The sequence below is a fragment of the Oncorhynchus mykiss genome, chromosome 4 (assembly GCF_057628025.1).
Source record: "Oncorhynchus mykiss isolate SJ-2025 chromosome 4, ASM5762802v1, whole genome shotgun sequence".
Classification (NCBI taxonomy): Eukaryota; Metazoa; Chordata; class Actinopteri; order Salmoniformes; family Salmonidae; genus Oncorhynchus; species Oncorhynchus mykiss.
The window spans coordinates 72,118,469-72,138,097 of NC_143025.1; the positions used below are offsets into that span (position 1 = coordinate 72,118,469).

A 19,629-nucleotide genomic window follows, 5' to 3' on the forward strand; every position below is an offset into this window, starting at 1 on the left:
GAGTCCATTGAATTATAGAGGTATTGAACGCTAGCAGCAGTGTTAAAATATATCTAATAAAAACACATTGTTCCGTAATCCTAATAGTTAGAGGCAGTAGAATGCATTAATTACAGAGGGAAAAGGAAGAGCGAGAGGAAAAAAAGAGGGAGAAAGAGAAATAAAGACAAATGCATGCACAATTATTATCATAATGCAAATGCCAGTCCAGAATGCTTGCAGCGTGTTGTCGTTATTAGGCCCATCATCTACATGCAGTGGGTAATAAGCTTCATGCTTAGCAGACAGAGAGAGCTAGCTGCTAAACACTTCAAATGAATAAAAAGGACTGAGAATAAAAACAGTTCAAAGTACTTTATTTAGAACTGCAGTAGCAGAGCAAGTTAAAAACCACATGAAACTGGCACCTAACACAGACATGGCTCACCGTAGTTAAAAGACATTCCACTGACAAACAATCTGGCAAAACTTCTTTAAGATGGCAGGTGACCCAATTACTGTACGGAAACACCTGTGTCAATGAACCACTTCCATTTGATGGACCAATAGAAAACAAGAAACTTAACAATGAACACCTGATCGCAATTGGTTGAAAACGATGGAAAATATTTAGTAAATGGATTGTTTGATAAATGACAATGAAATAAGGACATACACAAACATATCTTGCTCTAAAAAATACTTGGAATAATTACGCGTTGAAATGTCTTTAGTGAAGGCCACTCCTTCACACAGACCCAGAGGATTTTTTTTAAATGTGAGGGATTAAGGAAGCACACACTCCCTTTCAATCATAAACACGTAAACAGACGGAACTTGTTGGTACCTGTTGGTTTTCTCAATGGCTCATCACTATTCCTGTGCAGGCATCGTGTCCTGACTCTCCTGACAATGATGATTAGCCCCCCCCCCCCGTCATCTTCATTATCTCCATCTGTTTTCCATCTGTCTATTTCCTCCTCTCCCTCTTGACAGGAAGACGCATCCCACTTCATCAGAGAATACCTCTGGGGGTAGTTGCCATGGTCACAAGGTCAGGTCAACAAGGAAGCACCTGTGTTTTATGTTACCGTTGCGTAATATGTTACGTTACATAACCACACACACCACCTTATGAGCTTGATTGACCCCATGTTGATATAAGGTCAATGATCCAGACATAGCATTGTGGCATACCGGCATAGCACCATCATCATTAATGCCCTTCTACCCTTTCTAGTATCCTGCACAGTGGTCTATGAAATACAGTGCGACAAACACAGGAGCCGATCAAGCTGGCAGGTTAGATAATAAGTAATTACTATGTCATTAATGAATCATTTACACAGTTATGTAATGTAATAGTGTATGTAGCCCAGACATGCATGGAAGAGCTGCTAATGCCCATAGCAGAAAGAGGTATTGAGTATTGAAGTATTGAAGTTAAGACACCTGATAGACAGTAGAAGACACTGAGTTGTATCCCGTTACATTAAGCTGATATCAATGTACATGAATACTGAAAATGTACAGATTTCCAATCCACTGTATTGATTGTGTGGAATTCTATTCATATTCCCTAGGGAGGGAGAGGAGAAAGAGGGGGATGAGGAGGAAGAGGAGGGGAAATATCTACAGTTCTTGGAAGATGTGACCAGTGATATTTTACGCTACGGGTTCTACTCTGACAGGTGAAACGTTACATTCATGTTTTCCATTACATTTCCGTGAATGTAAGGCGGGAGGGCCGACAAGCTTTGGAGTCCCCTCGGAGAGCGGGCCTCCCAGATGGCAAACAGTATGTACAGGTCATATGCCGTATTTTTGTATTTTTTATGACAGGACATAAGTTTTGAAACTCAAATTTCTTCCTCAACCTCATCATAATAATAATAATGTGTTCAGCTTCTATAGCTCTTTTCATTACAGAAAGAATCTCAAACCCCTTGAAAAGAAAAATAAACAAGCATTAAAAGAATAATAATAAAAATCAAATTGGATTGGTCACATACACGTGTTTAGCAGATGTTATTGTGGGTGTAGTGAAATGCTTGTGCTTGTGCAATAATATCTAACAATTTCAAACAATATCAAACAATTTCACAACAATACACACAATACACACAAATCTAAAGTAAAGGAATGGAATTAAGAATGTAAACATATTTGGACGAGCAATGTCAGAGTGGCATAGATTACAATGCAGTAGAATAGAATATAATACAGTATATACATTTGAGATGAGTAATGTAAAATATGTAAACATTATTAATGTTCCATTGTTATAGTGGCCAGTGACTTAAAGTCTATGTATATAGAGCAGCAGCCTCTAAGGTGTTACTGTTGACTATTTAACAGTCTGGTGAACTTGAGATAGAAGCTGTTTTTCAGTCTATAGGTCCCAGCTTTGATGCACCTATACTGACCTCGTCTTCTGGATGATAGCGGGGTGAAGAAGTAGTGGCTCGGGTAGTTGTTGTACTTTAAGATATTTTTGGCCTTCCTGTGACATTGGGTGCTGTAGGTGTCCTGGAGGGCAGTTTGATTTTCCAACAGTCTTGAAGGAGTTCCCAAATATCCTTTAGTTGTGTTTTTTTGCAGCAATTCGACCAGGCCTGAACAGGTCTCCTCTGAACAGCTGATGTTGAGATGTGTCTGTTACTTGGACTCTGTGAAGCATTTATCTGGGCTGCAATTTTTGAGGCTGGTAACTAATGAACTTATCCTCTGCAGCAGAGGTAACTCTGGGTCTTCCTTTACCCGTCACGGGTTTTCTGAATTGACTGACCTTCACGTCTTAAATTAATGACGGACTGTTGTTTCTCTTTGCTTATTTGAGCTGTTCTTGCCATAATATGGACTTGGTCTTTTACCAAACAGGGTTATCTTCTGTATACTAATCCTGCCTTGTCACATCACAACTGATTGGCTCAAACGCATTAAGAAGGAAAGATAATCCACAAATTAACTTTTAACAAGGCAGCCCTGTTAATTGAAATACATTCCAAGTGACACCCTCATGAAGCTGGTTGAGAGAATGACAAGAGTGTGAAAGTTGTCATCAAGGCAAAGGGTGGCTACTTTGAAGAATCTGAAATAGAAAATATATTTTGATTTGTTTAACACTTTTTTAGTTACTACATGATTCCATATGTGTTATTTCATAGTTTTGATGTCTTCACTATTATTCTACAATGTAGAAAATAGTAAAAATGAAGACAAACTCTTGCAAAGTTGCACTTTTGACTGATACTGTATATACAGTGCCTTCGAAAAGTTCAGACCCCTTGACTTATTCCACATACTTCTCATGAATCTATTCATCAATACCTTCTAATGACAAAGCAAAAAGAGGTTTTTAGAATTTTTTGCAAATGTAATAAAAATATAAAAACGGAAATATAACATTTACATAAGTATTCAGACCCTTTAGTCAGTACTTTGTTGAAGCACCTTTGGCAGCGATTACAACATAGCATCATACCCAAGAAAACTCTACAAGCAGCTTGGCACACCTGTATTTGGGGAGTTTCTTCCATTTGTCTCTGCAGATCCTCTCAAGCTCTGTCAGGTCGCTGCACAGCTATTTTCAGGTCTCTCCAGATATATTTTATCGGGTTCAAGTCCGGGCTCTGGCTGGGCCACTCAAGGACGTTCAGAGACTTGTCCCAAAGGCACTCCTGCATTATCTTGGCAGTGTGTTTAGGGTTGTTGTCCTGTTGGAAAGTGAACCTTCACTCCAGTCCTGAGGTCCTGAGCACTCTGGAGCAGGTTTTCATCAAGGATCTCTCTATACTTTGCTCCATTCATCTTTGCCTCAATCCTGATTAGTCTCCCAGTCCTTGCTGCTGAAAAACCTCACCACAGCATGATGCTGCCACCACCATGCTTCACCGTAGGGATGGTGACAGGCTTCCGCCAGACATGACGCTTGGCATTCAGGCTAAAAGAGTTCGATCTTGGTTTTATCAGACCAGAGAATCTTGTTTCTCATAGTCTGAGAGTCTTTATGTGCCTTTTGGCAAACTTCAAGCGGGCTGTCATGTGCCTTTTAATGAGGAGCGTATTCTGTCTGGCCACTCTACCATAAAGGCCTGATTGGTAGAGTGCTGCAGAGATGGTTGTCCTTCGGGAAGTTTCTCCCATTTCCACAGAGGAACTCTGTTGGAGCAGAGGAAGGGGTTTGTCAAAAGGGGGGATTTAGCAGGTCCTCTGCTGGCATGCAGGCAGCACAGTTCACTCTTCATTCAAGGCGTCCCACCAGTGCCTCGCAGTCCCCGCTGTCACCTTGCGGGGGGCCCCGTGAAAATGCTACTGCTCAGACTTTTTACTCATTGAAGTGTTACATTTGAATTGAATTTGAGATTGTGTTGTAAATTCCAAAGTAGGCCACTGAGTATGACTGTCAAATAGGTAACTATAAGTGTCGAAAGTGATGCTCTCTCTTTTCCCAAAGTGTTCTGGAGTCCGTCTTCAGCTGGCAGATGACATGGAGACACGACCTGAGTCAGGTTAGTGCAAAGACACACACACACACAGAGCTTGACTGGGACTGAAATAGGTTCCCGGTACTCATTTTGGGTGCTGGTACTGTTTATATTTAGGTGCAGGAGCTCAACAATACTTATGAGCTTATATTCTATAAGAGGAACAGGAGCTCAAACAGTATAACATTTTAGGTGCCGGTACTCAGCTCTGGTGAGCTCCTGCCTCAGCACTGCACGCACACACACACGCGCACGCACGCACGCACGCTCACACACACACACAACTCTATCAAACACCTGTCATACAAACTCCTCACATCTTTGCTGTGTAATTTAGTGCTTACTCTCATTTGCTTACTCTCATTTTGTATGCCAGTGCAGTATCAAAATCTGTTTCAGACTAAGCTAACTTGAGATACATACAGTACAATCAAATACAGTCAAAAGTTCGGACACACCTACTCATTCAAGGGTTTTTATTTGTTTTTACGATTTGCCAAATTGTAAAATAATAGTGAAGACAGCAAAAATATGAAATAATACATATGGAATCATGTAGTAATCAAAAATGTTTTCAATGAATCAAAATGTAATTATTACTTCAGATTCATCAAAGTAGCCACCCTTTGCCTTGATGACAGCTTTGCACACTCTTGGCATTCTCTCAACCAGCTTCGTTAGGTAGCCACTTGGAATGCATTTCAAATAACAGGTGTTCCTTGTTAAAGGTTAATTTGTGGAATTTATTTCCTTCTTTATGCGTTTTAGCCAATCAGTTGTGTTTTGATAAGGTATACAGAAGGTAGCCCTATTTGGTAAAATACCAAGTCCATATTATGGCAAGAACAGCTCGAATAAGCAAAGAGAAATGTTAGTCCATCAATCCTTTAAGACATGGAGGTCAGTCAATCTGGAACATTTCAAGAACTTTAAAAGTTTCTTCAAGTGCTATCGCAAAAACCATCAAGTGCTATGATGAAACTGGCTCTCATGAGGACCGCCACAGGAAAGGAAGACCCAGAGTTACCTCTGCTACAGAGGATAAGTTCATTAGAGTTACCAGCCTCAGAAGATAAATGCTTCACAGAGTTCAAGTAACAGACACATCTCAACATCAACTGTTCAGAGGAGACTGTGTGAATCAGGCCTTCATGGTCTAATTTCTGCAAAGAAACCACCACTAAAGGATACTAATAATAAGAAGAGACTTGCTTGGGCCAAGAAACACAAGCAATGGACATTAGACCAGTGGAAATCTGTCACAGCTGTATCTTTGTGAGGTTCCTGTGTGGTTCCTATGCATGTGTGGTTCCTACTGTGAAGCATGGAGGAAGAGGTGTGGGGCTGCTTTGCTGATGACAAGGTCGGTGATTTATTTAGAATTCAAGGCACAATTAACCAGCATGGCTAACACAGCATTCTGCAGCAACATTCCATTCCCCATCTGGTTTGCGCTTAGTGGGGCTATCATTGTTTTTCAACAGAACAATGATCCAACACACATCCAGGCTGTGTAAGGAGTGCTGCATCAGATTACCTGGCCTCCACAATCCCCTGACCTCAACCCAATTGAGATAGTTTGGGATAAGTTAGACTGCAAAGTGAAGGAAAAGCAGCCAACAAGTGCTCAGCACATGTGGGAACTCCTTCAAGACTGTTTGAAAAGCATTCCAGGTGAAGCTGATTGAGAGAATGCCAAGCGCGTGTTTTGATTTGTTTAACACTTTTTGGTTAGTGCATGATTCCATATGTTATTTTATAGTTTTGATGTCTTCACTATTATTCTACAATGTAGAAAATAGTAAAAAATAAAGAAAATCCCTTGAATGAGTTGATATGTTAAAACTTTTGACTGGTACTGTATGTGGAATTTAATGTCTCTACCAATAATTTACATGAACGCTGTGCATGCTTATCTAAGGTTAGGAGTCAGAGCCTGACATGGTAGTATATGCAGACTTTACTTATTGTTTTACCAGCCCGTCTGTGTGTGTGTGTGTGTGTGTGTGTGTGTGTGTGTGTGTGTGTGTGTGTGTGTGTGTGTGTGTGTGTGTGTGTGTGTGTGTGTGTGTGTGTGTGTGTGTGTGTGTGTGTGTGTGTGTGTGTGTGTGTGTGTGTGTGTGTGTGAGTTAGATTAAATGTGTTGTGGGCCATCTGACCAGAACAGTTGGTTTGGCTCCACAGGAGTCCCTCAGGAACAGTGAAACATCTGCACTATCTGCCACTGTTTCAAATCAATAACTATCCCTGTCTTCAGTGTGGAACACACAGAGAGCAGGGAGTAAATAAAACCAAACAAAACTAAAACTGGAGAATTGATTTGGAATGGCTAGTTTGAAACAGATGGAAGTGTGTATGCGTGCCTGCGTGTTGTGCGTGAGTAGACAGGGTTAATTAGCGAGCAGGCAGAGATCCTATCTTTCAGTGACACAGTTTCTTCACTGTGTCACTGTCGTCCCATGCTGTGCCACACTTGCCAGGGCACCTGTCTCGTCTCCGATGCTCATACTGTTTACTTTTCTCTGCGTGACAGAGCCAAGTTAGCATCAACACACACACACACACACACACACACACAATTTTCTGTGTGATCATATGACAGCAAGCTACTGCCCTGTTTAGGCCTGTACTTTGTTGTTGACTCATTCTTTATTCGTTATTTTATTATTAGTTGATCCCACTGACTGGAAATCTCTTCTACGTGTTCTAAGTTGGCAGCAAACAAACAGTGAGCTACAAGGCCCTTTTAGCCCTGAAGGAGAGAAAGAAAGCCACTTGACCCTGTTCTAAACATGTTTGTGATAAAGATTGAGCTAACGCGCTAGGCTCTGTGTTTGCCCATTCTTCCAGTTAGAAATTAGATGTCTAGATAGACCTATTTGTAGTCAGAAAGTGAGATACTTGTTTGACAATGCGCTAGTTGGCCTTATTCTTTGAGCCAGAGTGTAAGAGATAAGCGACCCTGTTTGGTCGTATTACACGTGTCAGTAGTATATTACTGGACTGCATCACTTCCTTCTATTTTGCCTTGCCTGTCATCCCTCTCTGTGTTCTTTGTGATAAACAGTCCACTGTAACACTTGGCCCAGCTTGGCCCCATGTTTTGTGACAGAGAGTGAGAGTACTTGGTCCTAGTTGGCTCCTGTTGATTGTCAGTACACTCAGAAAGAAAAGGTGCTATTTAGAACCTAAAAAGGTTATTTAGCTGTCCCCATAGGAGAACCCTTTGAAGAACCCTTTTGGTTCCAGGTAGAACCCTGGAACTTTGGAACACTTTTTCTAAGAGTGTAGTAAAGAACTCACCCCATTTGCCCTGTGTTAGTCTATCTCTCTCTCTCTCTCTCTCTCTCTCACCCCATTTGCCCTGTGTTAGTTTCTCTCTCTCTCTCTCTCTCTCTCTCTCTCTCTCTCTCTCTCCCCCTCTCTCTCTCACCCCATTTGCCCTGTGTTAGTCTCTCTCTCTCTCTCTCCCCCCCTCTCTCTCACCCCATTTGCCCTGTTAGTCTCGCTCTCTCTCTCTCTCTCTCTCTCTCTCTCTCTCTCTCTCCCCCCATTTGCCCTGTGTTAGTCTCTCTCTCTCTCTCTCTCTCTCTCTCTCTCTCTCTCTCTCTCCCCTCTCCCTCTCTCTCTCCCCATTGCTCTTTCTCCCTCTCTTTCTCTCTCTCTATCGCTTACGACCATGTCTTATCTCTCCTCCGTAATCATACAGAGAAGACAAGGGAAGACAGTCGGTCCCAGAGAAAGATAAATGAATGACCCTGTATGGATAATAAATCAATTCCAGTGGAAAGCCGGGAGAAGAACATCTGCAACACTTAGTCAGCGGTAGAGAGAGAAAACGGGAATGCTGTGTTCATAAAACATTTATTCAGCACTTCTGTCTGCTGGATGGGAGCTATAGCATTTATTCCTATATACACAGCCTTACTGTACCCCTAATCTTACTTTCCCAAAAGTACAATTATTGTTTTCCTGGATTCTTATGATATAGGCCATTTTTACTTTGTGGCTGTGGTATCTAGTGGACACCGTTTATCATCCTCACAAGGACTTGAAAATCACACACCAGTTTAAGCACCATCTTTGCCCAATCCTGATTTGTCCAAATAATCAAAGCCGAAAACCCTAAAACAGGAACTATTTCTGCTCGTAATCACATAATTCTACATGCCTCCGAGAATCTGTCCACGAGAGATTATTGTAAAATGGGGAGGTGTGTTCACTTTAAGATGGGGAGGTGTGTTTATTTGTGCTGCCTGTGCCAGTCTCATGGGATTTGTGTTTTTATGAGTTGTATTTGTTTTTCCATACGGTGCACTATTACATTCTTTAATGATTTATGCGAGCAAACCTCCCACAGTTTTATCCTACATTATTACCCTGGATTTTGTATTGAGCTGTTTACCAACTAAACCAACAACATCAAATGTTAAAGGTTGTTCATCAACATGTTGTCTTCAAATAGCCATAGTCTTCCTGCAGAAAATGAATAACTATTTTCCAGACAATTCAGTACTTGAGGCTTTACTGGTCCTGGGGAAACATATTGCTGATCATTTGTCCCCGTCTTAGAAATCCTGCCCAGCCTTAGAAATCCTGCCCAGTGAACCTGTTCAGGGTCTTTTGGGGGTCAGAGTGTGTGTCCGTGTGGGTGTGTCCCTCTGGGTCACGGTGTCCCTGAGGTGCCGTTGACCTGAGGGTGTGTATGAGTACAGGATCATTGACTAGGACAGAAATAGCAGCCAACCGATTCAATCAGCAGCCTTGATCTAATTTTAGTGCACGGTCTTAACTCTGTGTGAGTGTGTTTGTTGAGGTTGGGGGTAGAGAGTAAAGGTGTGTGTAAAAACTCCTTGTCCTAAAAAACGTTAATGGAGATTGTACTTCACATACAAAACCAATGTATCCAAAGTCAGTCTGTCATTTTTCTATGATAACAGAACATCCAGTTTATCGTACATCCCCTGTGCGACCACATCAGAGTGAAAACAGCAGGTTCAGAAAGGACATCCAAACTAATTCAACTGAACAACTAATAAGTCACAAAATCAATTACTCAGCCCTCAATTAGAAGCATAGCTTTAAAGTCATGGCCATCATGATTGGTCACACCCCTGACATCCCTAAATACCTTTTCTTTGCATGGGATGTTTTAGCTGTCAGGGAAGGGAGGAAAAGTCTCCAAACTTTTTTAATAAAACAGAAAAACTGAAATGAAATTGACCCAAAATGCTTCCATGCCACCAGTAGAACAGGTTTACATTTATTCAAATTCACTCATTTGAAATCCATTTTATCACAGGGAAAAAGGGAGAGAAAAAAGTTTTCAATTTGTCAAGATGTTGCCAACAGGATCTCTATCCATTATTTTATTTTTTTACCTTCCTAGAATTGCTTCCTATTGGCATATTTCTCCTTTTTACAACTTCCAAGGGGGCTTCCCACTTGGGACAGACGTCAAATCAATGTCTATTCCACGTCATTTAATATTGTTATGTTACAGCCTTATTCTAAAATGGATTAAATCGTTTTCCCGCCCCTCATCATTCTACACACAATACCCCATAATGACAAAGCAGAAACAGGTTTTTAGACATTTTTGCAAAAAAAAAAAAAATGTAAATAAAAATTAAATATTACATTTACATAAGTATTCAGACCCTTTACTCAGTACTTTGTTGACGCACCTTTGGTTGCAATTAGAGCATAGAGTCATGTTGGGTATGATGCTACAAGCTTGGCACACCTGTATTTGGGGAGTTTCTCCCATTCTTCTCTGCAGATCCTCTCAAGCTCTGTCAGGGTGGATGGGGAGCGTTGCTGCAGAGCTATTTTCAGTTCTCTTCAGAGATGTTCATGTCTCATGGCTCTGTCTGGGCCACCCCAGACATTCAGAGACTTGTCCCGAAGCCACTCCTGTGTTGTCTCGTCTGTGTGCTTAGGGTCGTTGTCCTGTTGCAAGGTGAACCGTCGCTCCAGTCTGAGGTCCTGAGCACTCTGGAGCAGGTTTTCATCAAGGATCACTCTGTACTTTGCTCCGTTTATCTTTGCCTCGATCCTGACTAGTCTCCCAGTCCCTACCGCTGAAAAACATCCCCACAGCATGATGCTGCCACCACCATGCTTCACCGTAGGAATGGTGCCAAGATTCCTTCAGACGTGACGCTTGGCATTCAGACCAAAGAGTTCAATCTTGGGTTCAGCAGACCAGAGAATCCTGTTTCTCATAGTCTGACAGTCTTTAGTTGCCTTTTGGCATACTCCAAGTGGGCTGTCATGTGCCTTTTACTGAGGAGTGGCTTCCGTTTTGGCACGCTACAATAAAGGCCTGATTTTTGGAGTGCTGCAGAGATGTTTGTCCTTCTGGAAGGTTCTCCCATCTTCACAGAGGAACTCTAGACCTCTGTCAGAGCTCTAGGAAGAGACTTGGTGGTTCCAACCACCACTTGGTGGTTCTTCCATTTAAGAATGATGGAGGCCACTGTGTTCTTGGGGACCTTCAATGCTGCAGAAATGTTTTGGTACCCTTCCCCAGATCTGTACATCGACACAGTCCTGTCTTGGCACTCTATGGACAATTCCTTTGACCTCGTGGCTTAGTTTTTGCTCTGCCATGCACTGTCAACTGTGGGACCTTATATAGACAGGTGTGTGCCTTTCCAAATCATGTCCAATCAATTTAATTTACCACAGGTGGCCTCCAAGGATGATCAATAGAAAAAGGATGCACCTGAGCTCAATTTCGAGTCTCATATCAAAGGGTCTGAATAGTTATGTTAATAAGGTATTCCTGTTTTTTTTTAAATACATTTGCTAAACTTTCTAATACCTGTTTTCACCTTGTCATTATAGGATATTGTGTGTAGATTGCTGAGGATTTATTATTTTTTTAATCCATTTTAGGCCAGCATCCTGGAGTCGTTTCTTCACTGTTGAGACTGGTGTTTTGCAGGTACTATTTAATGAAGCTGCCAGTTGAGGACTTCTGAGGCATCTGTTTCTCAAACTAGACACTCTAATGTACTTGTCCTCTTGCTTAGTTGTGCACCGGGGCCTCCCACTCCTCTTTCTATTCTGGTTAGAGCCAGTTTGCACTGTTCTGTAAAGGGAGTAGTACACAGCATTGTACGAGATCTTCAGTTTCTTGGCAATTTTTCGCATGGAATAACCTTTGTTTCTCAGAAAAATAATAGACTGACGAGTTTCAAAAGAAAGTTCTTTGTTTCTGGCATTCGGAGCCTGTAATCGAACCCACAAATGCTGATGCTCCAGATACTCAACTAGTCTAAAGAAGGCCAGTTTTATTGCTTCTTTAATCAGAACAACAGTTTTCAGCTCAGCCAACATATTTGCTAAAGGGTTTTCTAATTATCAATTAGCCTTTTAAAATGATAAACTTGGATTAGCTAACACAATGTGCCCTTGGAACACAGGAGTGATGGTTGCTGATAATGGGCATCTTTACACCTATGTAGATTTTCCATTAAAAATCAGTCGTTTCCAGCTACAATAGTCATTTGCAACATTAACAGTGTCTAAACTGTATTTCTGATCTATTTGATGTTATTTTAATGGACAAAATATGTACTTTTCTTCCAAAAACAAGGACATTTCTAAGTGACCCCAAACTTTTGAACAGTAGTGTATATACTGAACAATTAGGCATATTTGGGCAGACTTGATACAACATTTTGAACAGAAATGTATTATATTTTACCAGATCGAATGTGTTTTATTCTCCTACAATAATTTCACATTTCCAAACTTCAATGTGTTTCCTTTAAAATGGTGTCAAGAATATGCATATTCTTGCTTCAGCTCCTGAGCTACAGGCCTATAAGATTTGGGTATGTCATTTTAGGCAAAAATTGATCCTTAAGTTAAAGTCCCCGGCCACTAGCAGCCTCTGGATGAGCATATTCTTGTTTGCTTATGGCCTTATACAGCTCATTGAGTGCGGTCTTAGTGCCAGCATCGGTTTGTGGTGGCAAATAGACAGCTACATAGAATAAAAATAAAAATAATCTTGGTAAATAGCGTGGTCTACAGCTTGAGGTACACTAACTCAGGAGAGCAAAACCTTGAGACTTCCTTAATATTACAGACCACGCATCAGCGGATCTTATCAGAGGCTGCCGTTCTGTTTTGCCAATGCACAGAAAATACAGCTAACTGTGTATTATCAATGTCCTTGTTTAACAATGACTCTGTAAAAAAATCAGATATTACAGTTGTTCATGTCCCATTGATAGGATAGTCTTGAACAGAGCTCATCCAGTTTATTATGCAGTGTTGGCACGTTCGCCATTTGAACAGAGGGTAAAGGTGGATTTTCCACTCGTCGACGCATTCTCAACAGACATCTGGCTTTTTGACCTTGATGAATAACACTTATGCAGAGTCCATATACAGTGCCTTCGGAAAGTAGTCAGACCCCTTCACTTTTTCCACATTGTGTTAAGTTTCAGCCATCTAGTGGCCAAATTCTAGAGTCCTAAGTCAGATAATGGCCTTTCTCTTGCATTAACATTAACAATGACTACAATGATCGATTTGATGTTATTTAAATGGTCAAAAAAATTGCCTTTCTTTCAAAAACAAGGACATTTCCAAGTGAACCCAAACTTTTGAACGGGAGTGTACATTTTAAAGTACATAACTGTGCACTCTTCTCAAACAATAGCATGTTTTCACTGTAATAGCAACTGTAAATTGGACAGTGCAGATAGATTAACAAGAATTTAACTTCTTGGCGCACCCATCCCATTAGCGGGATCATTTTCGTCAACATTCGCTGAATTGCAGAGCGCCAAATTCAAATTAAATTACAAAAAATATTTAATTTTCACGAAATCACAGGTGCAATATAGCAAAACACAGCTTAGCTTGTTGTTAATCAACCTGGCGTGTCAGATAATAAAAAAAAGCTTCACAGCAAAAGCTATCCAAGTGTTTACGTTAGGACATCTCTCTTAACAGACAAAACATTACAAACAGCTAGCAGCAAAGTAGATTGGTCACGAAAGTCAGAAAAGCAATGAAATGAATCGCTCACCTTTGTTGATCTTCGGATGTTTGCACTCACGAGACACCCAGTTACACAATAAATGTTCCTTTTGTTCGATAAAGATGATTTTTATCTCCAAAAACCTCCATTTGGTTGGCGCGTTTTGTTCAGAAATACACAGGCTCGTGCAGGTCATGACGGGCAGACTACATTTCCAAATAGTATCCGTAAATTTCATAGAAACATGTCAAACGTTTTTTATAATCAATCCTCAGGTTGTTTTTACAATAAATAATCGATAATATTTCAACCGGACCGTAGCTTTTTCAATAGGAGAGAGAGAGAAAATGTCTTCTCCAAGCTGTTGCGCATGCAAAACTCTGCTGGCACCCAGCCATCCACTGACACGATGTGATCCTTCACGCTCATTTTTCAGAATAAAAGCCTGAAACTATGTCTAAAGACTGTTCACACCATGTGGAAGCCATAGGGAACGGAATCTGGTTGATATCCCTTTAAATTGAGGGGAGGCATGCAATGGAACAGGGAGATTCGTTTCTTTTAGGCACTTCCTTGTTGGATTTTCCTTAGGTTTTCGCCTGCAATATCATTTCTGTTATACTCACAGACAACATTTTGACAGTTTTGGAAACTTTAGAGAGTTTTCTATCCTAATCGGACAATTATATGCATATTCTAGATTCTGGGCCCGAGAAATAGGCAGTTTCATCTGGGTACGTTTTTCATCCAAACATCAAAATACTGCCCCTACACTCAACAGGTTAAGCTTTCTGCCCATAAAGATATGTCTATGTCCTGGGAAATGTCCTTGTTACTTACAACGTCATGCTAATCACATTAGCGCACATTAGCTCAAACATCCCGAGGGTGAGACGTCGATCTGTAGAGATCTTTAAGAGGTTTAATACAGGAAAACTGAAATCCGTTTTAACTAATTTCTACCAGCATGTCACATGTGCAACTAGAGAAAGAAAACCTCTAGAACACCTTTACTCCACACACAGAGACGTGAATCATTCTACTCGACGCTGACAAATGACGCAAGCTAACCATACGAGCTAAAAGCCTTTGAAGTTCACTTCGAGGCAAGCAACACGGAATCATGCATGAGAGTACCAGCTGTTCCGAACGATTGTGTGATCACATTCTCCATAGTTGATGTGAGTAAGCCCTTAAACAGGTAACCATTCACAATGCCACAGGGCCAGATGGATTACCAGGATGCGTACTCAGAGCATGCACTGACCAGATGGCAAGTGTCTATCATTTTCACCCTCTCCCTGACCCAGTCTGTAATACCTAAATGTTTCAAGCAGACCAGAATAGTCCCAGTGCCCAAGAACACCAAGGTAACCTGCCTAAGTGACTACCGCCCCGTAGCACTCCAATCTGTAGCCATGAAATGCTTTGAAAGGCTGGTCTTGGCTCACGTCAACACCATCGTCCCAGAAACCCTGGACCCACTCCAATTCACATACCGCAGATCCACAGATGACGCAATCTCTATTGCATTCCAAACTGTCCTTTCCTACCTGGACAAAAGGAACACATACAGTTGAAGTCGGAAGCTTACATACACTTATACTCGTTTTTCAACCACTCCACCTATTTTTCGTTAACAAACTATAGTTTTGGCAAGTCGGTTAGGATCTACTTTGTGCATGAAAAAAAGTCATTTTTCCAACAATTGTTTACAAACAGATTATTTCACTTACAATTCACTGTATCACAATTCCAATGGATCAGAAGTTACTGATCAGCTTGGAAAATTCCAGAAAAGTATGTCATGGCTTTAGAAGCTTATGATAGGCTAATTGACATAATTTGAGTCAATTGGAGGTGTACCTGTGAATGTATTTCAAGGCCTACCTTCAAATTCAGTGCCTCTTTGCTTGACATCATGGGAAAATCAAAAGAAATCAGCCAAGAACTCAGAAAAAAAAATTGTGGACCTCCACAAGTCTGGTTCATCCTTGGGAGCAATTTCCAAACGCCTGAAGGTGCCACATTCATCTGTACAAACAACAGACGCAAGTATAAATACCATGGGACCACGCAGCCGTCATACCACTCAGGAAGGAGACGCTTTCTCCCAGAGATTAATGTATTTTGGTGTGAATAGTGCAAATCAATCCCAGAACAACAGCAAGGGACATTGTGAAGATGCTGGAGGAAACAGGTACAAAAGTATCTATATCCACAGTAAAACAAGTCCTACATCGACATAACATGAAAGGCCGCTCAGCTAGGAAGAAAACCGCCATAAAAAGCCAGACTACGGTTTGCAACTGCACATGGGGACAAAGATCGTACTTTTTGAAGAAATGTCCTCTGGTCTGATGAAACAGAAACAGAACTGTTTGGCCATAATGACCATCGTTATGTTTGTTGGAAAGATGGGGATGCTTGCAAGCCGAAGAGCACCATCCCAACCGTGAAGCATGGGGGTGACAGCATCATGTTGTGGGTGTGCTTTGCTGCAGGAGGGACTGGCGCACTTCACAAAATAGATGGCATCATGAGTGAGGAAAATTATGTAGATATATTGAAGCAACTTCTCAAGACATCAGTCAGGAAGTTAAAGCTTGGTCGCAAATGGGTCTTCTAAATGGACAATGACCCAAAGCATACTTCTTAAGTTGTGGCAAAATGGCTTAACGACAACAAAGTCAAGGTATTGGAGTGGCCATCACAAAGCCCTGACCTCAATCCTACAGAACATTTGTGGACAGAACTGAAAACGTGTGTTAACAAGGAGGCCTGCAAACCTGACTCTGTCAGGAGAAATGGGCCAAAATTCCCCCAACTTATTGTGGGTAGTTTGTGGAAGGCTACCCGAAATGTTTGAACCAAGTTAAACAATTTAAAGGCAATGCTACCAAATACTCATTGAGTGTATGTAACCTTCTGACCCACTGAGAATGTGATAAAATAAATAAAAGCTGAAATAAATCATTCTCTCTACTATTATTCTGACATTTCACATTCTTAAAATGAAGTGGTTTCCTAACCGACCAAAGACAGGGAATTGTTACTAGGATTAAAAATGTCATGAATTGTGAAAAACTGAGTTTAAATGTATTTGGCTAAGGTGTATGTAAACTTCCAACTTCAACTGTATGTGTGAATGCTGTTCTTTGACTACAGCTCAGCAATCAACACCATTGTGCCCTCAAAGCTCATCGCTAAGCTAAGGACCCTGGGACTGAACACTTCCCTCTGCAACTGGATCCTGGACTTCCTGACGGGCTGCCCCAGGTGGTGAGGGTGGTCAACAACACATCCGCCACGCTGACCTTCAACGATGGTAGGCCTGATCAATGACGACAATGAGACAGCCTATATGGAGGAGATCAGAGACCTGACAGTGTGGTGCCAGGACAACAATCTCTCCCTCAACGTGAGCAAGACAAAGAAGATGACTGTGGACTACAGGAAAAGGAAGGCAGAGCACTTTACTCATGCATGCATGTATATATTACCTCAATTACCTCGATAAACCCGTACCACTGCACATTGATTCGGTACCGGGTACTCCTTCAACAGTGGGGCAAATAAATTCATTAAAAATCCTACAATGTGATTTTCTGGATTTTTTTTCCTAATTTTGTCTGTCAGTTGAAGTGTACCTATGATGAAAATTACAGGCCTCTCTCATCTTTTTAAGTGGCAGAACTTGCACAATTGGTGGCTGACTAAATACTTTTTTGCCCCACTGTATATAGACTCGTTTTTGTTACTGTACATTATTTTGTTGATAGTTTTTTCTGTTTATTTAGCAAATATTTTGTACTTCTTTTTTACAACGTTGCATTGTTGGTTAAGGGCTCATAAGTAAGCATTTCATGGTTGTATTCGGTGCATGTGACAACTAAAATTGTATTTGAAATAGATGAGGTGTCGACTGCGTTTGTGCTGATCCTACACTACCACGCATCCATAATCAGGGATTGTTCTGGGAATATTATTTAAGAGACCAATATTTGCTATGGTACTTTATCTGTGGGATGTTGGGGCTCAGGCAACATTACTCTTATTCCTGAGAGTAACATTTTAGTGTGTGTGTGTGTGTGTGTGTGTGTGTGTGTGTGTGTGTGTGTGTGTGTGTGTGTGTGTGTGTGTGTGTGTATGCGTGTGCGCGTGCGCGTGCGTCTGTGTCTGTGTCTGTGTGTGTGGGTGTGTGGGTGTGTGTGTGTGTGGGTTGGTGTGTGGGTGTGTGTGCATGCGTGTGCGTGTGCGCGTGCGCGTGCGTCTGTGTGTGTGTGTGTGTGTGTGTGTGTGTGTGTGTGTGTGTGGGTGGGTGTGTGTGTGTGTGTGTGTGTGTGTATGTGTGTGCGTGTGCGCGTGCGTCTGTGTCTGTGTGTGTGTGGGTGTGTGGGTGGGTGGGTGTGTGTGTGTGTTTGAGATATATATAGAGAGAGACTCTTAGAAAAAAGGGTTCCAAAGGGGTTCTTCTGCTGTCCCCGTAGGAAAAACCATTTTGGTTCCAGGTAGAATACTTTTGGGTTCCATGTAGAACCCTCTGTGGAAAGGGTTCTCGAAGGAACACAAAAGGGTTCTACCTGGAACCATAAAGGGTTCGTCATAGGATTCCCCTATGGGGACAGCCGAAGAACCCTTTTAAGTTCTAGATAGCAAATTTTTTCTAAGAGTGTAGGCAGAGAGAGAAAGAGAGAGGGAGGGGAGTCTAATTTACACTTGCGCCTTGATGAATGCGCCTTAATGAATGCGATCTCCATGAACATCAGGGAAATTTACAAGACACATTGTCGACAGTGAAATCCACTTCTTAACAACAGTGCTTTTGATTGAATTCTGCTTAGACAGGAATGAACACACCCTGGCTTGTCTGTTGCTTCTCACTCAACTCTATCTTTCTATCCTTCGGTAACCCTCTGACCTACACAGACACACACACGATACCCTGGGCTGTCCTTTTACTTGACGAAGCGAGTGAATGGGAGTGGGGAAGATTATATTGAGTTCTCCATGTTCTTAAATACAGATACGTCCTAACAGGAGAGAGAACACCTTTGTTGCTGAAGGGGTTCAATCTCAGAAACACACAGACATGTGGACACAGTAGACCTGGAGGGAATGAGTTGTAATTTATTTTGTTGCTGTGCAAGCGTGATGGGTCTGGCTAACAAATAGTTTCAGTGGAATCACGCACACACATATATAGAGATAGAGACATCAAGATGAACCCTCATTCAGAAACCCAAGGGGATATGTTACCTGATCTTATATCTTTCTCACACCACCTACCCACCCCTTAGGATGCCAGCATGTGATAGGGGAAGGACACTGCACTTCAATAACACCCCTCACACTCACACGCACACATACATACACACACACACACACACACACACACACACACACACACACATACATACATACACACACGCACACACACACACACACACACACACACACACACACACACATACATACATACACACACACACACACACACACACACACACACACACACACACACACACACACACACACACACACACACACACACACACACACACACACACACTGTCAATAATAACAGTCACACAACTCCATGGAGTCCACAGTGAAAGCTCTCTTTATATTCTGCCTCCCTGAAATGGGTGCAAAAATGGGGAAATCAGGCTAATGAGGTACAGATGCCAAGTAGACTCACATCCCTCTATTATAGAAAGAAATTAGATCACGGGTATGTTATTAAGAGTAAGGATTAACGTTGAGGTTTATAAACTGGGATAAATCTACATTCTTATCCCTCCTCTCCAGCTGTTACAGATTTATAATGCTGGCCCTCCTCTGCTTGTCACCGGTTGTTTTTCCCAACAGCGTTGTGTTAAGCTGTGGAGCTGGAGGAGGCATGAAGCCATTTTAATGGTTCCGTGTTTCTAACCTAGCCTGGGAAGATTGACTCTGCAGCTCTAGGCTACACTCTTAGAAAAAAAGCCTTTGAAGAACCCTTTTTGGTTCCAGGTATAACGTTTTTGGGTTCCATGTAGGACCCTTTTCATCGAGGGTTCTACCTGCAACCAAAAAGCATTCTACCTGGACTCAAACAGGCTTTTCCTATGGGGACAGCCGAAAACCCCTTTTTTCCCTAATAGTGTATCCTGA

At 41.6% G+C, this 19,629-nt stretch overlaps 1 protein-coding gene across 1 annotated transcript in view; it reads left to right on the plus strand.

The window, feature by feature from the left end:
- Window positions 1–19,629, plus strand: part of LOC110522347 (spermatogenesis-associated protein 7) — a 42,829-nt gene that overhangs the window by 14,590 nt on the left and 8,610 nt on the right. The window contains exons 3-6 of the mRNA XM_036975933.2: window positions 976–1,033; window positions 1,220–1,281; window positions 1,563–1,670; window positions 4,436–4,490. Of these exons, the coding sequence (XP_036831828.2) occupies window positions 976–1,033; window positions 1,220–1,281; window positions 1,563–1,670; window positions 4,436–4,490 (283 nt within the window). The remainder of the gene's footprint in view (window positions 1–975; window positions 1,034–1,219; window positions 1,282–1,562; window positions 1,671–4,435; window positions 4,491–19,629) is intronic.